At 51.1% G+C, this 21,133-nt stretch overlaps 1 protein-coding gene across 1 annotated transcript; it reads right to left on the bottom strand.

The window, feature by feature from the left end:
* Positions 1–2,198: 2,198 nt before the first annotated feature.
* Positions 2,199–5,071, bottom strand: LOC123764877 (uncharacterized). Its single transcript, XM_045753073.2, has 2 exons — positions 4,161–5,071; positions 2,199–2,256 (listed from the first exon to the last, which is right to left on the bottom strand). The coding sequence occupies exons 1-2, from the start codon at positions 5,069–5,071 to the stop codon at positions 2,199–2,201; spliced, it is 969 nt and encodes a 322-aa protein (XP_045609029.2).
* Between the last annotated feature and the right edge of the window lie 16,062 nt (positions 5,072–21,133).

The raw sequence follows: 21,133 nt of genomic DNA on the forward strand, positions 1-21,133 counted from the left end.
CAGCCTCGCATATGCCGCAGACGTTATTCTTTTTATGTGGGCTTCAGGAGACAGGTTTGGTGTGATATCAACTCCTAGATCTTTCTCTCTGTTCGTTTCATTAAGTACTTCATCTCCTATTCTGTATCCTGTGTTTGGCCTCCTATTTCCACCACCTAGTTTCATTACTTTGCATTTACTCGGGTTGAACTTCAACAGCCATTTGTTGGACCATTCACTCAGTCTGTCTAGGTCATCTTGTAGCCTCCTACTATCGTCCTCAGTTTCAATCCTCCTCATAATTTTTGCATCATCGGCAAACATTGAGAGAAACGATTCTATACCCTCTGGAAGATCATTTACATATATCAGAAACAGTATAGGTCCAAGGACTGACCCCTGCGGTACTCCACTCGTAACGTCTCGCCAATCTGAGACCTCACCCCTCACACTGACTCGTTGTCTCCTGTTACTTAGGTACTCCTGTATCCAACGGAGTACCTTCCCTTTCACTCCAGCCTGCATCTCCAGTTTTTTCACTAACCTCTTGTGTGGCACTGTGTCAAAGGCTTTCTGACAATCCAAAAATATGCAGTCTGCCCACCCTTCTCTTTCTTGCCTTATTTTTGTTGCCTGGTCATAGAATTCAAGTAACCCTGTGAGGCAGGACCTGCCATCCCTGAATCCATGTTGATGCTGTGTTACAAAGTTCTTTCGCTCCAGATGTTCCACTAGCTTTCTTCGCACAATCTTCTCCATCAACTTGCATGGTATGCAGGTTAGGGACACTGGTCTGTAATTCAGTGCCTCCTGTCTATCCCCTTTCTTGTATATCGGGACTACGTTAGCTGCTTTCCAAATTTCTGGCAGTTCCCCTGTTGCCAGTGATTTGTTATACACCATGGAGAGCGGGAGGCACAGTTCTTCTGCTCCTTCCTTTAGTATCCAAGGGGAGATTCCATCTGGACCTATAGCCTTTGTCACATCCAATTCTAGTAAACACTTCCTTACTTCCCCGCTGGTAATCTCAAACTCTTCCAGTGGTTCCTGGTTAGCTATTCCCTCTCTTATCTCTGGGATTTCTCCTTGCTCCAAGGTGAAGACCTCCTGGAATTTCTTATTCAGTTCCTCACACACTTCCTTGTCGTTTGTAGTGAATCCTTCTGCCCCTAACCTTAATTTCATAACCTGTTCCTTTACTGTTGTTTTTCTCCTGATGTGGCTATGCAGCAATTTAGGCTGAGTCTTTGCCTTGCTTGCGATGTCATTTTCGTATTGTCTTTCTGCCTCTCTTCTCATCCTAACATATTCATTCCTGGCATTCTGGTATCTTTCTCTGCTCTCCAGTGTCCTGTTATTCCTATAGTTTCTCCATGCCCTTTTACTTTGCTGCTTAGCTAGCCTACATCTCTGATTAAACCATGGGTTTCTCATCTTCATTTCACTGTTTTCCTTTTGGACTGGGACAAACTTGTGTATGTGTGTGTGTGTGTGTGTGTGTGTGAAAGAAAATCAGATGGTTGATTGACAGTAGAGAGGCGGGCCCAAAGAGCCAGAGCTCAACCGCCACAAGCACAACTAAGTTCAGCCAATTTTTCGCACTTCTTCTTTAGATGGTTATTGTGAGCAGAGGAGCCGCAAGAGCCTCAAGATGTCGGAGCCGCAAGAGCTCATAGCCGCAAGAGCTCGGAGCCACAAGAGCTCGGAGCCACAAGAGCCGCTAGAGCTTGGAGCCGCAAGAGCTCGGAGCCGCAAGAGCTCGGAGTCGAAAGAGCTCGGAGCCGTAAGAGCCGGAAGGGCAGCAAAGGCTCGGAGCCTCGAACTCGCGAAGGAACCCTAACTTGGCGTCAGTGTCAAGCCCCCGAGCGAATCTTTCACTGATTTCTCTGTCAAGACAGTTTAGTGTCTAAGTGTCCCTACAAGACTTGTTCCATGTCCTCCCGTACCGTTAACCCGGCTTCTCTCCAGTTCTCATCAGTCATTACAGTTAGTTTCGTCTCCGATGTCTTTCAAACTACAATATTCCGTTGTTGACAGAGTCTTTCTCTTCGACTCACTGACCAACATTTCTCGTTGATCATGCAGCCTGTTCTCCAAGCGAAGACCCAAAAGTGATTCCATGCGCCTGCCAAACCCCCTTTTTATGCAACCCGTTCTTGACGCAAGTCCATTACATCCAGAGGTCGACCCCAAGGACGGGTTGGATCATGAAAGTGATCTCAGAGGGTCTTCTTATCCTGGGCAGCATCGTGGAAGTTCATGCTGAGCTCCTGCGGCCTAGTTTAAACATAGTCAATGGGAATGAGTCTTTGTTCCAAAATCCTAGCAAAGTCCAAAATCATAGCAAAGTCAGGAAATCGTAATTGATGCATGTGGCTACACATCTTGTGGCCACACTCGTCCTGTTCCTGTAGTCTATCATGTCCTGGAGAACTTGAGGTGTCTTATCTGGGTACATGTAGACGGGGTTCACTGCTTCTCTCCCAGGACTCCACCTGGCATCAAACTGCGACTTAACAACCTCAAACATGAGGTTTTTTTGGTGTTTTCCCAGCACTGTTGAAGGAGAGAAAAGCACGTAGCGAGCTTGGAGGATTGCAATAAATATGCTCATCATTGTATACTACTTGACTATTTGTTTCCGCCATCGCCGGGGATCGATGCCCGGACCCCTAGGACTACGAAACCCCAGCGCTGTACAATCAGCCGTCGGGCCCCTGACAAATTAGCCAAGGTAATGTTGGAGTCGTCGACCAGCTGAAGTGAATGGCACTTATAATAATAATATTAATGTTTATGAATATGAACTTTGGATTTTTACACATATATATGAGTACGAATGCACTTAAAGGTAGGAAATAAATCCTTTAACTCCATATAATAATAATCTATATAAATAAAAATATTAATGTTCGTTTGTTCAAAATCGCTAATCTCCGAAAGTTCTTCACCGATTGCTTTGAAATTTTGACACAACGTTCTATTCGCATACGAGCGTGTTTTTATATACGTACTATATAGATGTCACGTCTGTGATGGGTAGAAAAATATTTTTTTTTTAAACAGTGCCATCTGTTGGACATAATAGCAACACACGTTATACTAAATATGTTACAATTCCATTTCAATGTTTCCGATTGCATTGATAAATTGAGTTTTCATAGATTTCGATTTATTTTCATTTTGATTTAATTATTTTGTGTGACATTGCGTTGCAATGGAGCTGTATTGTTTACCATACCGTTCATTTTGGAAGGAGAGTTTTTTTTTTTTTTTTTTTTCATTGTTTTCATTTGTTTTTTTTTAACTGTTTATCTTATATTTCTGTGATGGGAACATCAGATCGTTTGATGTTCCCAATTTTCTGATGGGAACATCAGATCATTTGGGAATGCATCAGACGTGGGAGTGGGGAATGGTGGGGAGGACGAGGGGACGAGAGTGGGGGATGGTGGGGAGGACGAGAGTAAGGGGAGGGGTAATTGTGGGGAGGATGAAGGGACCAGGAGGGGTTGGGGACGAGGGGATAGGGGAATGGAGAATGATGAAGAGGACAAGGGGATATGGGAATGGGGGATGGTGGGGAGGACAAGGGGAAGGTGGAATGGGGAATGGTTAGGAGGATGAGGGGACACTGGAGGGGGGGATGGTGAGGAGGAAAGAGGGACAGGGGAGGGGAGATGGTGGGAAGGACAAGGGGATGGGGGAGTGAGGAATGGTTGGAAGAACTAGGGGATGGGGGAGGACTGGGAAACAGGGAAAGATTGCTGTGGCTGGATACAGCTAGTCTATATAAATAAAATCGTAAATTTATGTTTGACCAACGAAGCGTAAGCCTACAGTTTAATATACCAAGTAGGCTAGAAACACCCACAATAAAGAGGGTTTCCCTTCAGAGAGACACCGCTGGTACCCTACTGGGACTTCAGGCCTCCCTTGGGAAGCGTGCGACTCATATCAATTGCTAACGACAATAAACATGAAAATAGCATCTCAATCATTTGTAATATCGGCGCCTCGAACCATGGCCACCGACACTTACTCTGCGTCCTCGAACACTTATCTTGCATCATTGACACTTACCTTGAGTCCTTGACACTAACTTTGAGTCATGAAACTGACCTTGCGTCCGCGACACTTACCTTGAATCCTTGACACTAACTTTGAGTCATGAAACTGACCTTGCGTCCTCGAGGGGGGCGCTGATCTCCGTGAATGCTATAGACTCCTGCTGGTGCGTGGGTGCTGGCGAGGAACCGCTCCTGCGTCGGGCGAGGGAGGAGCGGGAGAGGCGAGACATCCTGGAGGCGGGCCGGGCATTGCTACCCCGCCGTGTGGGCATCTTAAGTGGGGAGCCACTGGGCATGGGCACCGCTGTTGGGCTCAGCCGGCCGTGAGTGGAGGGCATTTCATCCTTGGGTGGCGAGGAGAGACGAGCGGGCAGGTTGGTGGCATGTGTTGGCGAGGGATCGCTGGAGTCTTCTGCACCTTGCGGGTCATTAGAGTCCGGTTGATCAGCTCCTTCTGCAGGGTAGTTGGTGTCGTGGAGAAGCGGCACGTGCGTCACCACTACCTCCGGGGCTGAGCGTCGTCGCGGGGTGCCAGGGTGTGCCTCGGATGGCACATCGACGGAGAGGGCACGCTGGCGGCGCGGGGCATCTGATACCCAGAGTGCATCTCTCTCTGCTGGACACTGAGACAAGCTGCTGCTCTGGTAGGACCCGACAGACATCTCTGACTCAGTGCTGCTGTTGGCCTGGGCTGTTGGTTCCTGCTGCTGCTGCTGCTGCTGCTTCTGCTGTTCCTGTGTGCGTTGGGTGGGCGGGTGAAGGGCGTCGACGCCCACCGCATTCTCTGCAGGCTTGACCTTAAACATGGTGAACAGCCGGGCCAGGCGTGCCCCCCGCGCCTCCCTCCTGCGGGCGGCGTCTGCCAGGAACAGCACGACGCTGTGGGCACGGGCACGGTCTCTGTGCTGCCGTGCCACCTCCAGGCACCTCAGGCGGGTCACCAGCGCCCGCCGGATGTGTCCGTGGCGGTACAATATCACTTTGGAAGTGTTGGTTGTCAGGCCTCTATGTTGAGTGCTCATCTTGGTGCTGGGAGTTACCACGAAGCGGGCGACGGTCCGTCAGACGCAAGTGGTAGTGGGTGTGGGCGAGCTGTGGGCGACCGTCTCAGGCTAGTAGTAGGCAACCATCAGGCTCAGGAGACTATGGAGTTGCGCTCTAGATGTCGGTCTGGAATGGCCACTCAGGGCGCAAAGCCAGGGTAGGTTAATATGGGTGGAAGAAGCTGTCACCCATGCAGCAGGTCACTTGTCATAATAGGCAAGAGTTTTAATGCACTTCCTCCGTGGGGGAGGTGGAGTGGGCGGCGAGCGTCCTCACAAAAGTTGGACTGGAGTTATCACAATATGGCATCTCAGCGCCGTGAGGCCCGGGCTAACTTGGCCGTGGCGGCTAATGCCACACTTCCGCTGCCTCCCGCCGCCGCCGCCGCCGCCGGGTTTAGCGGACATTAATATTAGCGGGGGTGGCCGGCCGGTGACGTCACCGTGGCTGAGGCAACACGCCGCCTGCTCCTCACAGCTAGGAACTTTCCTCACTGTTCTGTGGCTCACTGACCTCATGCAGCTGTGTCCCGCAAGCAGTGAGGCGGTCACACTTGCCTGCAGCTGCTCGCACTCAACACACACGCACTCAACACACACGCACTCAACACACCCGCTCTCACTAATGTAAACAAACGGAATTTCTTCTGACTTATACGAACGAAACAAATTAGAAGCGTGCGGTGGAGACAAGAGTGAGGGGAGAGGTAGAGAGGGAGGGGAAAGTGGGGAGCATGACTCATAATAAGCTTGTACTGTCATGCACGCCCACACGCCCACGCCCCACACACATGCCCCACAAACCCACACGCCCACGCTGCCTCACACTGCCCACACGCCCACACGCGGGCGGCAGGCAGAAGCAGGAGTGTGTCAGGTGACCAGTGGCCTAATTAAGGTGTGGAGCGAAAAGTTCCCCAAGTTGGAGTTGTGAGGTCCTGGTCCCCTGTTGGTGGGGCGTGAGGGGTGAGGTCCTGGTCCCCTGTTGGTGGGGCGTGAGGGGGTAGAACACGTGCTTCCCCCCCTCCACACCCCTACAGTGACGTCACCACAAATCAATACTGTGTACGCCGCTTTGTCACAAGTAACGCTCGTAACGGGCTAGTGACGCTATTCCGTCACTTTGCGTCACGCGGCGTGTGGGAGGCAGCAGGTGGTGGGTGGCGGGGTGTGGCCTGGGGCCGTGACATGGCCCCCCGGGGCCACAGTGGCCTAGGCTTATAACCGGGGCCACCTGGCCACAACAAGACGTTTTGTACTTGTGCTGAGTACCGCCCAGAGGCAGCCACGGGCCATAGTGGGGGCCCAGGTGGGGGGCCATGGTAGTGGCTCTGGTGAGGGCCATAGTGGGGGGCCTGGTGGTGGTGGTGGTGGTCATAATGGTGGTCCTGGTGGTGGCCCTGGTGGTGGTCTTGGTGGTGGTCCTGGTGGTGGTTGTGGTGGTGGTTGTGGTGGTGGTCCTGGTGGTGGTCCTGGTGGTGGTTGTGGTGGTGGTCCTGTTGGTGGTGGTTGTGGTGGTGGTGGTGGTCCTAGTGGTGGTCCTGGTGGTGGTCAACGTTGTGGTCCTGATGGCGGTCCTGTTGGTGGTGGTTGTGGTGGTGGTGGTGGTCCTAGTGGTGGTCCTGGTGGTGGTCAACGTTGTGGTCCTGATGGCGGTCCACGTAATGGTCCTGGTGGTGGTGGTCCTGGTGATGGTCCTGGTGGTGGTGGTCCTGGTGATGGTCCTGGTGGAGGTCCTGGTGATGGTCCTGCTGGTGATGGTCCTGGTGGTGGTGGTCCTGGTGATGGTCCTGGTGGAGGTCCTGGTGATGGTCCTGGTGGAGGTCCTGGTAATGGTCCTGGTGGTGGTGATGGTCCTGGTGGTGGTGGTGGTCATGGTGGTGGTGGTGGTCATGGTGGTGGTGGTGGTCATGGTGGTGGTGGTGGTCATGGTGGTGGTGGTGGTCATGGTGGTGGTGGTGGTGGTGGTGGTCCTGGTGGTGGTGGTCATGGTGGTGGTGGTGGTCATGGTGGTGGTGGTGGTGGTGGTGGTCCTGGTGGTGGTGGTCATGGTGGTGGTGGTGGTCATGGTGGTGGTGGTGGTGGTCCTGGTGGTGGTGGTCATGGTAGTGGTGGTGGTCATGGTGGTGGTGGTGGTCATGGTGGTGGTGGTGGTCATGGTGGTGGTGGTGGTCATGGTGGTGGTCCTGGTGGTGGTGGTGATGGTCTTGGTGGTGGTCCTAGTGGTGGCATATATACATTTTCTTCTGTCCTCCATGGACAGGGTTAGAGAAGTGTTAAACATATAGTTCAAGGGTGTATTGAACACTCAACCACAGAAGGTGATTCGGTGCTTTTAAAATGCTAAGCTAACCTACATACGTAAATACATAGATACACAGATTTACTTATGCCCTACATAAAGTGTTTGATGTGTCTTTTACATAGTGTCATTAAAGTGCATTTACAAAGGTGAAATGTAATTCTGATCAGCTTCCATATATACTTTATACCCATACATATACATACACACATATACATAAATATATACACCACACAACACATGCATTCACATACATTGTCTCATTTACTCTGACAGGGTGAGGTAGCTGATAAAGAACTAGTGTGCAAATTAAGCACTTAATCACTGAAGGTGATGAAGGTACTTTTACAAGCTCAGTTATATAGTTACATCATATATATACATTGTATGATTGATATATTACATGGTCAATTTTGGTACAAGTCCAATATATCATCAAGTGTTCCAGTACTCATATAGTAACTACAGAGTTCAGCATACCTTAGCCCAGGAGGGCGAAAGTCAGTCAGTATGGGACATTCTACAATATAATGTTCAAGAGAGTGCATGTTTTTCTCTTTCACAAGTTGACACATTGTGTACTCGCACATTTGGGTTTTGAGAAAGCTGCCAGATACGTCTATATCCCAGGCGTATTCTGGCCACTATAACATCACACTTGCCGGGTTCGTGTTCTATTAGTCCCATATGTGAATGTCTCCTCACGATATCTATCATAATATTTAATGCTACAAACTTTCAGGTCTTTGAGAATTTGTTTAGGTCGGTGAGATCTTCATTAGATATTTGTTTAAGTATTCTCTTTGTCACTGCGAATGAAACACCCATATCAATTTCTACCACTGGTTTTCTGCAGGCTGACTTAGCAAGTATATCAACAGTGTCATGCCTTGAGATGCCAAATTGTGATGGTATCCACAGGACTTTAATCTCAATCTGTTTTCTTCGGCAGCTAAAACATTCATTCGAATATCACTGACTATTTTCTGGGTGTCACTACTATGTTGCGTTTCATGGCCAGGAGTGCACTCTGCGAGTCACAGTATATAAGTCCACTGCCTTTGTCTTTAAAATTCAGTGCAAGGTATATGCCTGCAAGTTCGGTTTGAGTTGTACTTGCCCAGTCATTGACGCGCTTCATTGCTGTATGTACGAGAGAAGATTGTTCAAATATGTTACATGCACATCCGGTACATCGTCCACCTTCTTTTACAGAGCCGTCGGTATAGCACTGATAAACATCGTTACCCATACTCTGAGTACTTTCAGTGATGCTTTCAGTGTTAACTGTTTTAATAATGTAGTGTGCACACTATCTTTCTTGGGCGCATTTACCTGGTGGTGGTGGTGGTGGTCCTGGTGGTTGTCTACGTGGTGGTTCTGGTGGAGGTGGTGGTGGCCCTGGTGGTGGTGATCTTGGTGGTGGCCCTGGTGGTGATGGTGGTGGTCCTAGTGGTGGCCCTGGTGATGGTGGTGGTGGCCCAGGTGGTGGTGATCTTGGTGGTGGCCCTGGTGGTGGTGGTGGTGGTCCTAGTGGTGGCCCTGGTGATGGTGGTGGTGGTCCTGGTTGTGGTGGTCCTGGTGATGGTCTTGGTGATGGTCCTGGTGGTGGTGGTGGTGGCCCTGGTGGTGGTGATCTTGGTGGTGGCCCTGGTGGTGGTGGTGGTGGCCCTGGTGGTGGTAGCCCTGGTGGTGGTCCTGGTGGTGTGGCCCTGGTGGTGGTCCTGGTGGTGGTCATTGTGGCGATGGTCCTGGTTGTGTTCCTGGTGGTGGTGGTCCTGTTGGTGACCCTGATGGTGGTCATGGTGGTGGTCTTGGTGTGGTGGTCCTGGTGGTGGTCCTGGTGGTGGTCTTGGAGGTGGTCTTGGTGGTGATGGTCATGGTGGTGGTCATGGTGGTGGTCCTGGTGGTGGTGGTCCTGGTGGTGGTCTTGGTGGTGGTCCTGGTGGTGGTCCTTGTAGTGTTGGTGGTCCTCGTTGGTTGTCCTGGTGGTGGTGGTGGTTCCCTTGTGGTGGTCATGGTGGTGGTAGTCCCTGTGGTGGTAGTCCTGGTGGTGGTGGTCCTGTTGGTGGTAGTCCTGGTTGTGGTAGTCCTGGTGGTGGGTGGTGATGGTGTGGTGGCCCTGGTGGTGGTGGTGGTGGTGGCTCTAGTGGTGGTGGTGGTGGTGCCCCTGGTGGTGGTGGTGGTGGTGGTGGAGGTGGTGGTGGTGGTGTTGGTGGTGGTGGCTGTGGTCCTTGTGGTGATGGTCCTTGTGGTGGTCCTGGTGGTGGCCCTGGTGGTGGTCCTGGTTGTTGCCCTGGGTGGTGTAGCTCTGGAGGTGGTGGCCCTAGTGGTGGTGGCTCTGGTGGTTCTCCTGGTTGTGGCCCTGGTGGTGGTGGCTCTGGTGGTGATAGCTCTGGTCGTGGTGGCTCTGGTATTGGTGGCTCTGATGGTGGTCTTTAGTGGTGGTGGCTATGGTAGTGGTGGCCCAGGTGTTGGTGGCTCTTGTAGTGGCCCTGGTGGTGGTGGCTCACTTGGGGGTTCCTGGTGGTGGTGTCCCTGGTGGTGGTGACCCTGGTGGGTGTGACTCTGGAGTTGGTGGCTTTGGTGGTGGTGGTCTTGGTGGTGGCTCAGATGGTGGTGACCCAAGTGGTGGTGGCTTTGGTAGTGGTGGCCCTGGTGGTGGTCCTGGTGGTGGTCCTGGTGGTGGCGATCCTGGTGGTGATGGCCGTGGTGGTAGTAGCCATAGTGGTGGTAGCCATAGTGGTGGTCCTGGTGGTGGTTGCTCTGGTGTGGTGGCCCTGGTGGTGGTCCTGGTGGTGGTGGCTCACTTGCTGGTCCTCGTGGTGGGGCTCTGGTGGTAGTGGCTCTGGTGGTGGTCCTGGTGGAGGTTGCTCTGGTGGTGTTGACCCTGGTGGTGGTGGCTCTGGTGGTGGTGACCCTGGTGGTGGTGGCTCTGATGTTGGTGGCTCTGGTGGTGGTGGCTAACTTGGTGGTCCTGGTGGTGGTGGTCCTGGTGGTGGTGGCTCTGGTGATGGTGGCCCTGGTGGTGGTGGTGGTGACCCCTGGAGGTTCTCCTGGTTGTGGCCCTGGTTTGTGGAGGCTCTGGTGGTAGTTATGGTGGTTACCCTGGTGTTGGTGGCTCTGGTAGTGGCCCTGGTGGTGGGCCTGGTAGTGGTCCTGGTGGCGGTGGTCCGGGAGGTGGTTCTGGTGGTGGTCCTGTTGGTTGTGGCTCTAGTAATCTGGGGCCCAGGTGGTGTTGACCCTGGTGGTGGTGGCGTTGGTGGTGGGTGGCGTTGGTGGTGGTGGACATGTTGGTAGTGGCTCTTGTGATGGTAGCCTTGGTGGTGGTGTCTCTGGTGGTGGTGGTAGCCATGGTGGTGGTGGCTCGGGGTTATTGTGGTTCTGGTGGTGGTGACCCTGGTGGTGGTGGCTCTGGTGTTGGTGGCTCTGTTGGTGGTGGCCATGGTGGTGGTCCTGGGTGGTGGTTGCTCTGGTGTTGGTGGCCATGGTAATCTAGGCTCTGGCTGTGGTGGCCCTGGTGGTTGTGGCTCTGGTGGTGGTGGTCCTGGTGGTGGTGGCTCTGGTGTGGTGGCCATGGTCGTGATGGCTCTGGTGATGGTGGGCATGGTGGTGGTGGTGATGGCCATGGTGGTGGTGGTCCTAATGGTGGTGACTCTGGTGTGGTGGTGCCCCTGGTAGTGTTGGACCCTGGTGGTGGTGGCTCTGTTGTTGGTGGGTCTGGTGGTGGTGGTCCTGTGGTGTTGGCTCTGGTGGTGTGGCGCTGGTGGTGGTGCTGGTGGTCGTGGTGGTGGTGGTGGTGGATCATGGTGGTGGTGGCTCTGGTGGTGGTGGCCATGGTGGTAGTGGTGGTCCTGGTGGTGGTAACTCTTGTGGTGGTGGTTCTGGTGTTGGTGGCCCTGCTGGTGGTGGCTCTGGTGGTCGTGGCTTTGGTGGTGGAGCCTGGTTGTGGGGGAAAACCTGACTCCAATAACTAATAATTAAATATATACTTCGATAGCTATGAAGGACCACAACTTATTGAGAAAAAGTGGAAAACAAAATAAGACAACGGAAAACTGATCCCAAGAACTAGTGTCCTATGGATCTTAGTGAAACTGTATTTCTTATATAAATGGAGTCATATTAACTTACACAAAATTGATGGGTTACATGCTTAAAGATTAATACATCCCTAGCATTATTCTGGTGCTGGTTCTTCACCAGAGTAAATACAATATGAAAGTAAATAAGGTTGATTGTAATAGATTAATTGGAGCTAAATGCACCTCAATATACTGCTGGATAGAATAGTACAGTATATATAGATCAATGGGTTAATATAATAGATCTCTTTGGGAGATCACTTCTATAACTACAGAGTTATTACTACGGATAAACATGAACAGCTTAGCTGTAAATATAGAGAGGTGTAATCAGTTGCTACTCTCCACCGACGACGTGTTGCATAGGGCAAATTGTTGCACATGAAGGTGGGGAAGCCTAGCACCTCGGTTGGCGTCGCCTTGGTACTGAAAGGCAATTACATTGTAGAAATCTTCTACATAATAGGTAACTACAAATGCATCCTAAATTTTAAGGATAACTGTAGAAATCTTCAACCAATATCTGTGCAATTTATATTCAAGCACTGTAAATTCCTTCTGTAGAAAACAATGAAAATAATCATCTATTTATATGGTAAATTTACTAAAGACACATACGGGATTTTATTATTTTATATACAGCCTAACGACAACTAGCCTAAATGTTAATTGTGGCCACATGATAACAACCAGGCGAACCTAGCTGCCGAGCCGCGTGTCCGTTGATGTGGAGACTTGAGCAATTCTTCGTCCTCCAGCTGCTGCTTGAAAGGCGTTGACTTTGGAATTGCAGATATGCTAGTCTGGGACACGGCTATACCATGCCAGATAATGTGGCACCGCTCTACTGGTCGTGGGAGCGAAATAAGTAGGATCAAAACGTAGCTCTGCTTCACGCTGTCAATGGCGTCCGAGACGTGCTCTCTCGATCTGTGTCTGGTGACGCTCTCCCGTCTTCCTCCTCTTCCTCATTGCGCATGCGCGGCTCTCGATAGACATCTCGAGCGTAAATGGATATGTATATATCGCAATTGACTAAGGAAGGAAGAGGTAGTGACGAGTATTAATATCACATTAAATTCTTTTGTGATAAAATAGAATTTCACGTAACATAAATTGGCTTATTAAAGTTGTGCAGCTGATCAAGGAAATTAAAGTAAAATCATTTACATTAAAGTAATTTCCTCTAGAATGTTTAATATCAACTAAATAAAGGAGTTCCAGTAAGTAGTAGTATACTACGAAATTAAACTTATTAGTAACTATTTTTAGTAAAGGAAATGATAAACTGGACTCTTGTTATAAATCCAACTAAATGTGGAGAGAATACATGTTACTGCCTGTCGCTCCTCACGTCGTCACTCTCACTAGGAAGAAGCTGGCAATATGTCTAAATAAATCATGATGATGATTAAATCTACAAGTTAGTAATTTTAGTAACTACTTGTGGTTAATACAAAGGTTGCATAAAATACAAAGATGTATAAACTGTTGGTTATTTCCAACACTGGTGGTGGTGGCCCTGGTGGTGGTGGCCCTGGTGGTGGTGGCCCTGGTGGTGGTGGCCCTGGTGGTGGTGGCCCTGGTGGTGGTGGCCATGGTGGTAGTAGCCCTGGTTGTGGTCCTGGTGGTGGTAGCCCTAGTGGTGGTGGCTATGGTGGTGATGGTCCTGGTGGTGGTGTGTCTGGTGGTGGTGGCCCTGGTGGTGTTCCTGGTGGTGGTTCTGGTGGTGGTGGCTCTGTTAGTGGTGGCCATGGGGATGGTCCTGGTGGTTGAGGCTCTGGAGGTGGTGACCCTAGTGGTGGTTGGCTCTGGAGGTGGTGGCCCTGGTGGTCTTGGCTCTGGTGGTGGTCCTAGTGGTGGTGGCTCTGGTGGTGGTGGCTCTGGTGGTGGTGGCTCTGGTTTTTTTTTTTTTGTTTTATTATTAATATTTTCCTACCACAGACGTGGCCACACATTTACAATGCTAGCCAGCATATATACATTTTCTTCTGTCCACCATGGACAGGGTTAGAGATGTGTTAAACATATAGTTCAAGGGTTTATTGAACACTCAACCACAGAAGGTGATTCGGTGCTTTTAAAATGCTAAGCTAACCTACATACGTAAATACATAGATACACAGATTTATGCCCTACATAAAGTGTTTGATGTGTGTTTTACATATTGTCATTAATGTGCATTTACATAGGTGAAATGTAATTCTCATGAGCTTTCATATATACTTTATACACATACATATACATACATATACGTACATATACATATATATACACACACACACATGCATTCACAAACATTTGTCTCATTTACTCTGACGGGGTGAGATAGCTGATAGAGAAACTAGTGTGCAATTAAGCACTTAATCACTGAAGGTGATGAAGGTGCTTTTACAAGCTCAGGTTATATAGTTACATCACATACATACATGCTCTAGTGGTGGTAGCTCTGCTGGTAGTGGCCCTTGTGGTGTTTCTGGTGGTGGTGGCCCTGGGGGTGGTGGCACTCGTGGTGGACTATGGTGGTGGTCCTGGTTGTTGTCAAGGTAGTGATGACCTTCGGGGTGGTGACCCTGGTGGTGGTGGCCCTGGTGGTGGTGGTCCTATTGGTAGTCCTGGTGGTTGTTGCTCTGGTGGTTGTTGCTCTGGTGGTGGTGGTGATCCTGGTGGTGGTAACTCTTGTGGTGGTAGTTCTGGTATTGGTGGCCTTGGTGGAGGTGGCCCCGGTGGTGGTGGCTCTGGTGGTGGTGGCTCTGGTGGTGGTTGCTCTGGTGGTGCTGGCCTTAGTGGTGGTGGCTCTAGTGGTGGTGGACATGTTGGTTGTGGCTCGGGTGGTGGAGGCATTGGTGGTGTGGCCCTGGTTGTGGTGGTTGCCCTGGTGGTGGTACTAGTGATAGTGGCTCTGGTTGTGGTGGCCCTGGTGGTTCTTCTGGTGGTGGCCCTGGTGGTTTTTCTGGTGGTGGCCTTTGTGGTGGTGGTTCTGGTGGTGGTGGTGGCCGTGGTGGTGGTGGCTCGTGTGGTGGTTCCTCTGGTAGTTGTGACCCTTTTGTGGTCGCTCTGGTGGTGGTGGCTCTAGTGGTGGTGTCCGTGTCCCTGATGGTGGTGACACTGGCGGTGTGGCCCTGGTGGTGGGGCTCTGGTGTGGTCTGCTGGTGGTCCTGGTGATGGTGGCTCAGGTTGTAGTGACCTTGGTGGTGGTGGCCCTGGTGGTTCTCCTGGTGGTGGCCTTGGTAGTGGTGGCTCTGGTGGTGGTCCTGGTGGTGCTCCTGGTGGTTCTACTGGTGGTGGTCCTTGTAGGAAATAACCAACAGTTTATTCATCTTTGTATTTTATACAACTTTTGTATTAACCACAAGTAGTTACTAAAATCACTAATTTGTAGATTTAATCATTATCATGATTTATATTAAACATGTTGCCAGCTTCTTCCTAGTGAGAGTGACGACGTGAGGAACGACAGGCAGTAACATGTATTCTCTCCACATTTAGTTGGATTTATAACAGAGTCCAGTTTATCATTTCCATTTACTAAAAATAGTTACTTATTAATAAGTTTAATTTCGCAGCATACTACTCCTTACTGAAACTCCTTTAATTAGTTGATATCACACATTCTAGAGAAATTTTTTTAATGTAAATGACTTCACTTTAATTTCCTCGATTAGCTTCGTGACTTTAATAAACCAATTTTTGTTGCGAGAAATTATATTTTAACATAGAAGAATTAAATGTAACATCATTAGTCACGACCTCTATATTCCTTAGTTAATTTCCGGTGTGATATATGTATATTATATATATATATATATATATATATATATATATATATATATATATATATTATATATATATATATTAAATATGACCGAAAAAGTAAGATTAATAATTCTAACACGAATTTTCTCAATCTTTCGTACATTACGCTTCACTGTTGGAGGTAAATCAAAAATTAATTCTCCAAAATTCATTTTTATTTCTAGTCTGACGCGACACGGGCGCGTTTCGTAAAACTTATTACATTTTCAAAGACTTTTAGTTCACAAATACACAACTGAATAGAACTTACGTATCTCAGATTTTATATCTACATTTGAGTGAGGTGGGAGGGGTGATGTGGCATTAACACAAGACAGAACAAGAGGGGATATTAATAGGGTATTAAAAGTATCAACACAAGACAGAACACAAACAATGGGTATTGAATAGAAGTGTTTGTAGAAAGCCTATTGGTCCATATTTCTTGATGCTTCTATATTGGAGCGGAGTCTTGAGGTGGGTAGAATATAGTTGTGCAATAATTGGCTGTTGATTGCTGGTGTTGACTTCTTGATGTACCAGCAACACCAGCAATCAACAGCCAATTATTGCACAACTATATTCTACCCACCTCAAGACTCCGCTCCAATATAGAAGCATCAAGAAATATGGACCAATAGGCTTTCTACAAACACTTCTATTCAATACCCATTGTTTGTGTTCTGTCTTGTGTTGATACTTTTAATACCCTATTAATATCCCCTCTTGTTCTGTCTTGTGTTAATGCCACATCACCATTCCCACCTCACTCAAATGTAGATATAAAATCTGAGATACGTAAGTTCTATTCAGTTGTGTATTTGTGAACTAAAAGTCTTTGAAAATGTAATAAGTTTTACGAAACGCGCCCGTGTCGCGTCAGACTAGAAATAAAAATGAATTTTGGAGAATTAATTTTTGATTTACCTCCAACAGTGAAGCGTAATGTACGAAAGATTGAGAAAATTCGTGTTAGAATTATTAATCTTACTTTTTCGGTCATATTTAATAATATATGTCTACAGGAAAGACTGCTACCAAAATATATATATATATATATATATATATATATATTATATATATATATTATATATTATATATATATATATATATATATATTATATATATATATATATATATATATATATATATCACACCGGAAATTAACTAAGGAATATAGAGGTCTATGTTTATCCGTAGTAATAACTCTGTAGTTATAGTAGTGATCTCCCAAAGATATCAATTACACTAACCCATTGGTTTACCATATACTGTACTATTCCATCTAGTAGTATATTGAGGTGCATTTACCTCTAATTAATATTACATAATCAACCTTATTTACTTTCATCATTTATTTACTCTGGCAAAGAACCAGCGCCAGAATATTGCTAGGGATGTATTTATCTTTTAGCACGTAATCCCCCAATTTTGTGCAAGTTAATTTGACTCCCTTTACATAAGAAATACAGTTTCACTAAGATCCATAGGACACTAGTTCTTGGTATCAGCTTAATCCATTGTCTCATTTTGTTTTCCACTTCTTCTCAAAAAGTGGAGGTCCTGGTGATGGTAGCTCTGGTGGTGGTGGTTCTGGTGATGATAGCTCTGGTGGTGGTGGTGGTCCTGGTGATGGTAGCTCTGGTGGTGGTGGTCCTGGTGATGGTAGCTCTGGTGGTGGTGGTGGTCCTGGTGATGGTAGCTCTGGTGGTGGTGGTCCTGGTGATGGTAGCTCTGGTGGTGGTGGTGGTCCTGGTGATGGTAGGTCTGATGGTGGTGGTGGTCCTGCTGATGGTAGCTCTGGTGGTGGTGGTGGTCCTGGTGATGGTAGCTTTGGTGGTGGTGGTCCTGGTGATGATAGCTCATGTAGTGGTGGTCCTGGTGATGGTAGCTCTGGTGGTGGTGGCTCATGCGGTGTTCCTGGGGGTGGTGGCTCTGGTGGTAGTCCTGGTGGGGGTCCTGGTGGTAATGGCCATGGTGGTGGTGGTGTTGGGGGTCCAGGTGGTGGTGGCTTTGGTGGTGTTGGCCCTGGTGGTGGTGGCTCTGATGGCGGGAGTTCTGGTGGTGTTGGCTCTGGTGGTGGTGACCCTGGTGGTGGTGGCTCTGATGGTGGTAACAGTGGTGTTGGTTCTGGTGGTGGTGGCCCTGGTGTTGGTGGCCCTGGTGTTGGTGGCTCTGGTAGTGGCCCTGGTGGTGGTCCTAGTGGTGGGGTTGGTTATCTTGAGGTTATCTTGAGATGATTTCGGGGCTTTTAGTGTCCCCGCGGCCGGGTCCTCGACCAGGCCTCCACCCCCAGGAAGCAGCCCCTGACAGCTGACTAATACCCAGGTATCTATTTTACTGCTAGGTAACAGGGGGTGAAAGAACTCTGCCCATTGTTTCTCGCCGGCGCCTGGGATCGAACCCAGGACCACAGGATCCTGGGCCCAGGACCATCACGACCAGGGCTGGTGGCCCTGGTGGTGATGGCTCTGGTGGTGGGCCTGGAGGTGGTGGCTCTGGTAGTGATCCTGGTGGTGGTGGCTCACATGGTGGCCCTGGTGGTGGTGGCTCTAGTGATGGTCCTGGTGATGGTGGCTCTGGTGGTTTTCCTGATAGTGCCCCTGTGGTGGTTGCTCTGGTAGTGGTGGCCCTGGTATTGGTGGCTATGGTAGTAGCCCTGGTGGTGGTCCTGGTGGTGGGTTTGGTGGTGGTGGCTCTTGCGGTGGTCCTGGGGGTGGTGGCTCTGGTGATGGTCCTGCTTGGGGTCCTTGTGGTGGTCTTGGTGGTGGCCATGGTTGTGGTGGCTCTGGTGGTGGTCTTGGTGTTGGCCATGGTGTTAGTGACTCACTTGGTGGTCTTGATGGTGGGGTCCAGGTGGTTGTGGCTCTGGTGGTGGTGGCCCTGGTGATGGTGGCCCTAGTGGTGTTGGCCCTGGTGGTTTTGGCTCTGGTGGTGGTGGCCCTGGCAGTGGTGGTTCTGATGGTGGTCCTAGTAGTGGTGGTGGCCCAGGTGTTGGTGGCTCAGGTAGTGACCCTGGTGGTGGTCCTAGTTATGGGGTTGGTGGTGGTGGCTCTGGTGGTGGCCCTGCTGGTGGCCCTGGTGGAGATGGCTCACTTGGTGGCTCTGGTGGTGGAGGTCCTGGTGGTGGTGGCTCTTGTGGTGGTGACTCTGGTGGTATTGGCCTGGTAGTGGTAGCTGTGGTAGTGGTGGCTCTGGTAGTGGTGGCTCTGGTGGTAGGGGCTCTGTTGGTGGTGGCTCTAGTGGTGGTGGTTCTAGTTATGGTCCTGTTGGTGGTCCTGGTGATGGTGGCTCTAGTGGTGGTGGTGGCCGTGGTGGTTCTCCTGGTGGTGGCCCTGGTGGTTCTCCTGGTGGCGGCCCTAGTGTTGGTGGCTCTGGTAGTGGCCCTGGTGGTGGGCCTAGTAGTGGTCATGGTGGTGGTGGCCCTGGTGGTTGTCCTCGTAATGGTCCTGGTAGTGGTGGCTCACATGGTGGTCCTGGAAGTGGGGGTTCTGGTGGTGGTGGCTCTGGTTGTGACCCTGGTTGTGTTCCTGGTGGTGGTGGTTCACTAAGTAATTCCTGGTGGTGGGGGTCCTGGTGGTTGCCCAGATGGTGGCCCCTGATGGTAGTCCTGGTGGTGGCCCTGATGGTGGTCCTAGTGGTGGCCCTGGTGTTGATTACTCTGGTAGTGGCCCTGGTGGTGGGCCTGGTGGTGGTCCTGGTAGTGCTGGTCCTGGTGGTGGTGGCTCAATTGGTGGTCTTGATGGTGGGGGTCCTGGTGGTGGTGGCTCTGGTGATGGGGGCTCTGATGCTGGTGGCTCTGGTGGTGGTGGCTCTGGTGGTGGGCCTGGTGGGGGTCCTGGTGGTGGTCCTGGTGGTGGTGACTCTGGTGATGGGGGCTCTGATAGTGGAAGCTCTGGTGGTGGTTGCCCTGGATGTTGGCCCTGGTGGTGGTGGCTCTGGTGGTGGTGGCCATGGTGATGGTGGCTCGGGTGGTGGTGGCCATGGTGGAGGTCCAGGTGGTGGTGGCCCTGGTGGGGGTGACACTGGTGGTGATGACTCTGGTGTTTGTGACTCTGGTGGTGGTGGCCAAAGTGGTGGTCCAGGTGATGCTTGCTCTGGAGAAGGTGGCCCTGGTGGGGGCCCTGGTGGTGGTGCCTCTAGTGGTTGTGTCCCTGATGGTGGTGGCACTGGTTGTGTGGTCCTGGTATTGGTGGGGGCTCTGGTACTGGTGGCTCTGGTGGTGGTCCTGGTCGTGGTCCTGGTGATAGTGGCTCAGGTGGTGGTGGCAATGGTGTTGGTGGCTCTGGTGCTGGTGGCCCTGGTGGTGGTGGTTCTAGTGGTGGCGGCAATGGTGATAGTGGCCTTGGTGGTGTTGGCCCTGGTGCTGGTGGCTCTGGTCCTGGTGGCTCTGGTGATGGTGGCCCTGGTGGTGTTGGCCCTGGTGGTAGTGGCTCTGGTGGTGGTGGCAATGGTGTTGGTGGCCCGGGTGGTGGTGGCCTTGGTGGTGGTCCTGGTGGTGGTGGCTCTGGTATTGATGGCTCTGGGGGTGGTGGCCATAGTGGTGGTCCTGGTGGTGGTTGCTCTGTTGGTGGTGGCCCTGGTGGTAGCCATTGTGGTGGAGACTCTGGTGGTGGTGGCTCAGCTGGTGGTGGCTCTGGTGGTAGTGGCTCTGGTGGTGGTCCTGGTTGTGGTCCTGGTGATTGTGGCTCTGGTGTTGGTGGTGGCTCTGGTGATTCTCCTGGTGGTGGCCCTGGTGGTGGTGGCTATGGTAGTGGCCCTGGTGGTGGGTTAGGTGGTGGTGGCTCTCGCGGTGGTCCTGGGGGTGGTCTTGGTGGTGGCCATGGTGCTGGTGGCTCACTTCGTGTTCCTGGTGGTGGGTGTCCAGGTGGTGGTGGTGGCCCTGGTGGTGTTAGCAATGATAGTGATGGTTTTGGTGTTGGTGGCGCTGGTAGTGGTGGCCCTGGGGGTTGGTGGCCCTAGTGGTTATGGCCCTCGTGGTGGTTGCTCTGGTGGTGGTGGCTCTGGAGTCGGTGGCCGTGGTGGTGGTGGCCCTGGTGGTGATGGCCCTAGAGGTGGTGACTCTTGTGGTGGTGGCTCTGGTGTTGGTGGCCCTGGTGGTGATGGCCCTTATGGTGATGGCTCTGGTGGTCGTGGCTCTGGTGGTGCAGGCCCTAGTGGTGGTGGTCCTAGTGGTGATGGCCTTGGTAGTGGTGACCCTGGTAGAGGTAACTTTGGTGTTGGTGCCTAAGGTGGTAGTGGCCCTGGTTGTGGTCTTGATGATGGTTGCTCTGGTGGTGGTGGCCCTAGTGTTGGTGGCTCTGGTGGTGATGGCCCAGGTGGTGGTGGCTCTGGTGGTGGTGGTCCTGGTGGTGGTGGCCCTAGTGGTGATGACCCAGGTGGTGGTGGCTCTGGTGGTGGTGGTCCTGGTGGTGGTGGCCCTACTAGTGATGGGATGGGAGGTGGTGGCCCTGATGGTGGTGGCTCTAGTGGTGGTCCTGGTGGAGGTCCTGGTGATGGTTGCTCTGGTAGTGGCCCTAATGGTGGCCATGGTGGTGGAGGCTCGGGTGGTGGTGGCCCTGGTGGTGGTGACTCTGGTGATAGTAGCTCTGTTGTTGGTGGCTCTGGTGGTTGTGATCTTGGTGGTAGTGGCTCTGTTGGTGGTGGCCCTGGTGGTTGTGGCTCTGTTGGTGGTGGCCCCGGTGGTGGTTCAGGTGGTGGTGATGGTTCTAGTGGTGGTGGTGGTGGTCCTGGTGGTAGTGGCTGTGGTGGTGATTGCTCTGGTGGTTGTGGCCCTGGTGGTGGTGGCCTTGGTGGCGTATCTGGTGATTGTGGCTATTGTGATGGGAGCATTGGTGGTGGTGGCTCTGGTGGTGGTGG

Source organism: Procambarus clarkii, chromosome 25, assembly GCF_040958095.1.
Source record: "Procambarus clarkii isolate CNS0578487 chromosome 25, FALCON_Pclarkii_2.0, whole genome shotgun sequence".
Classification (NCBI taxonomy): Eukaryota; Metazoa; Arthropoda; class Malacostraca; order Decapoda; family Cambaridae; genus Procambarus; species Procambarus clarkii.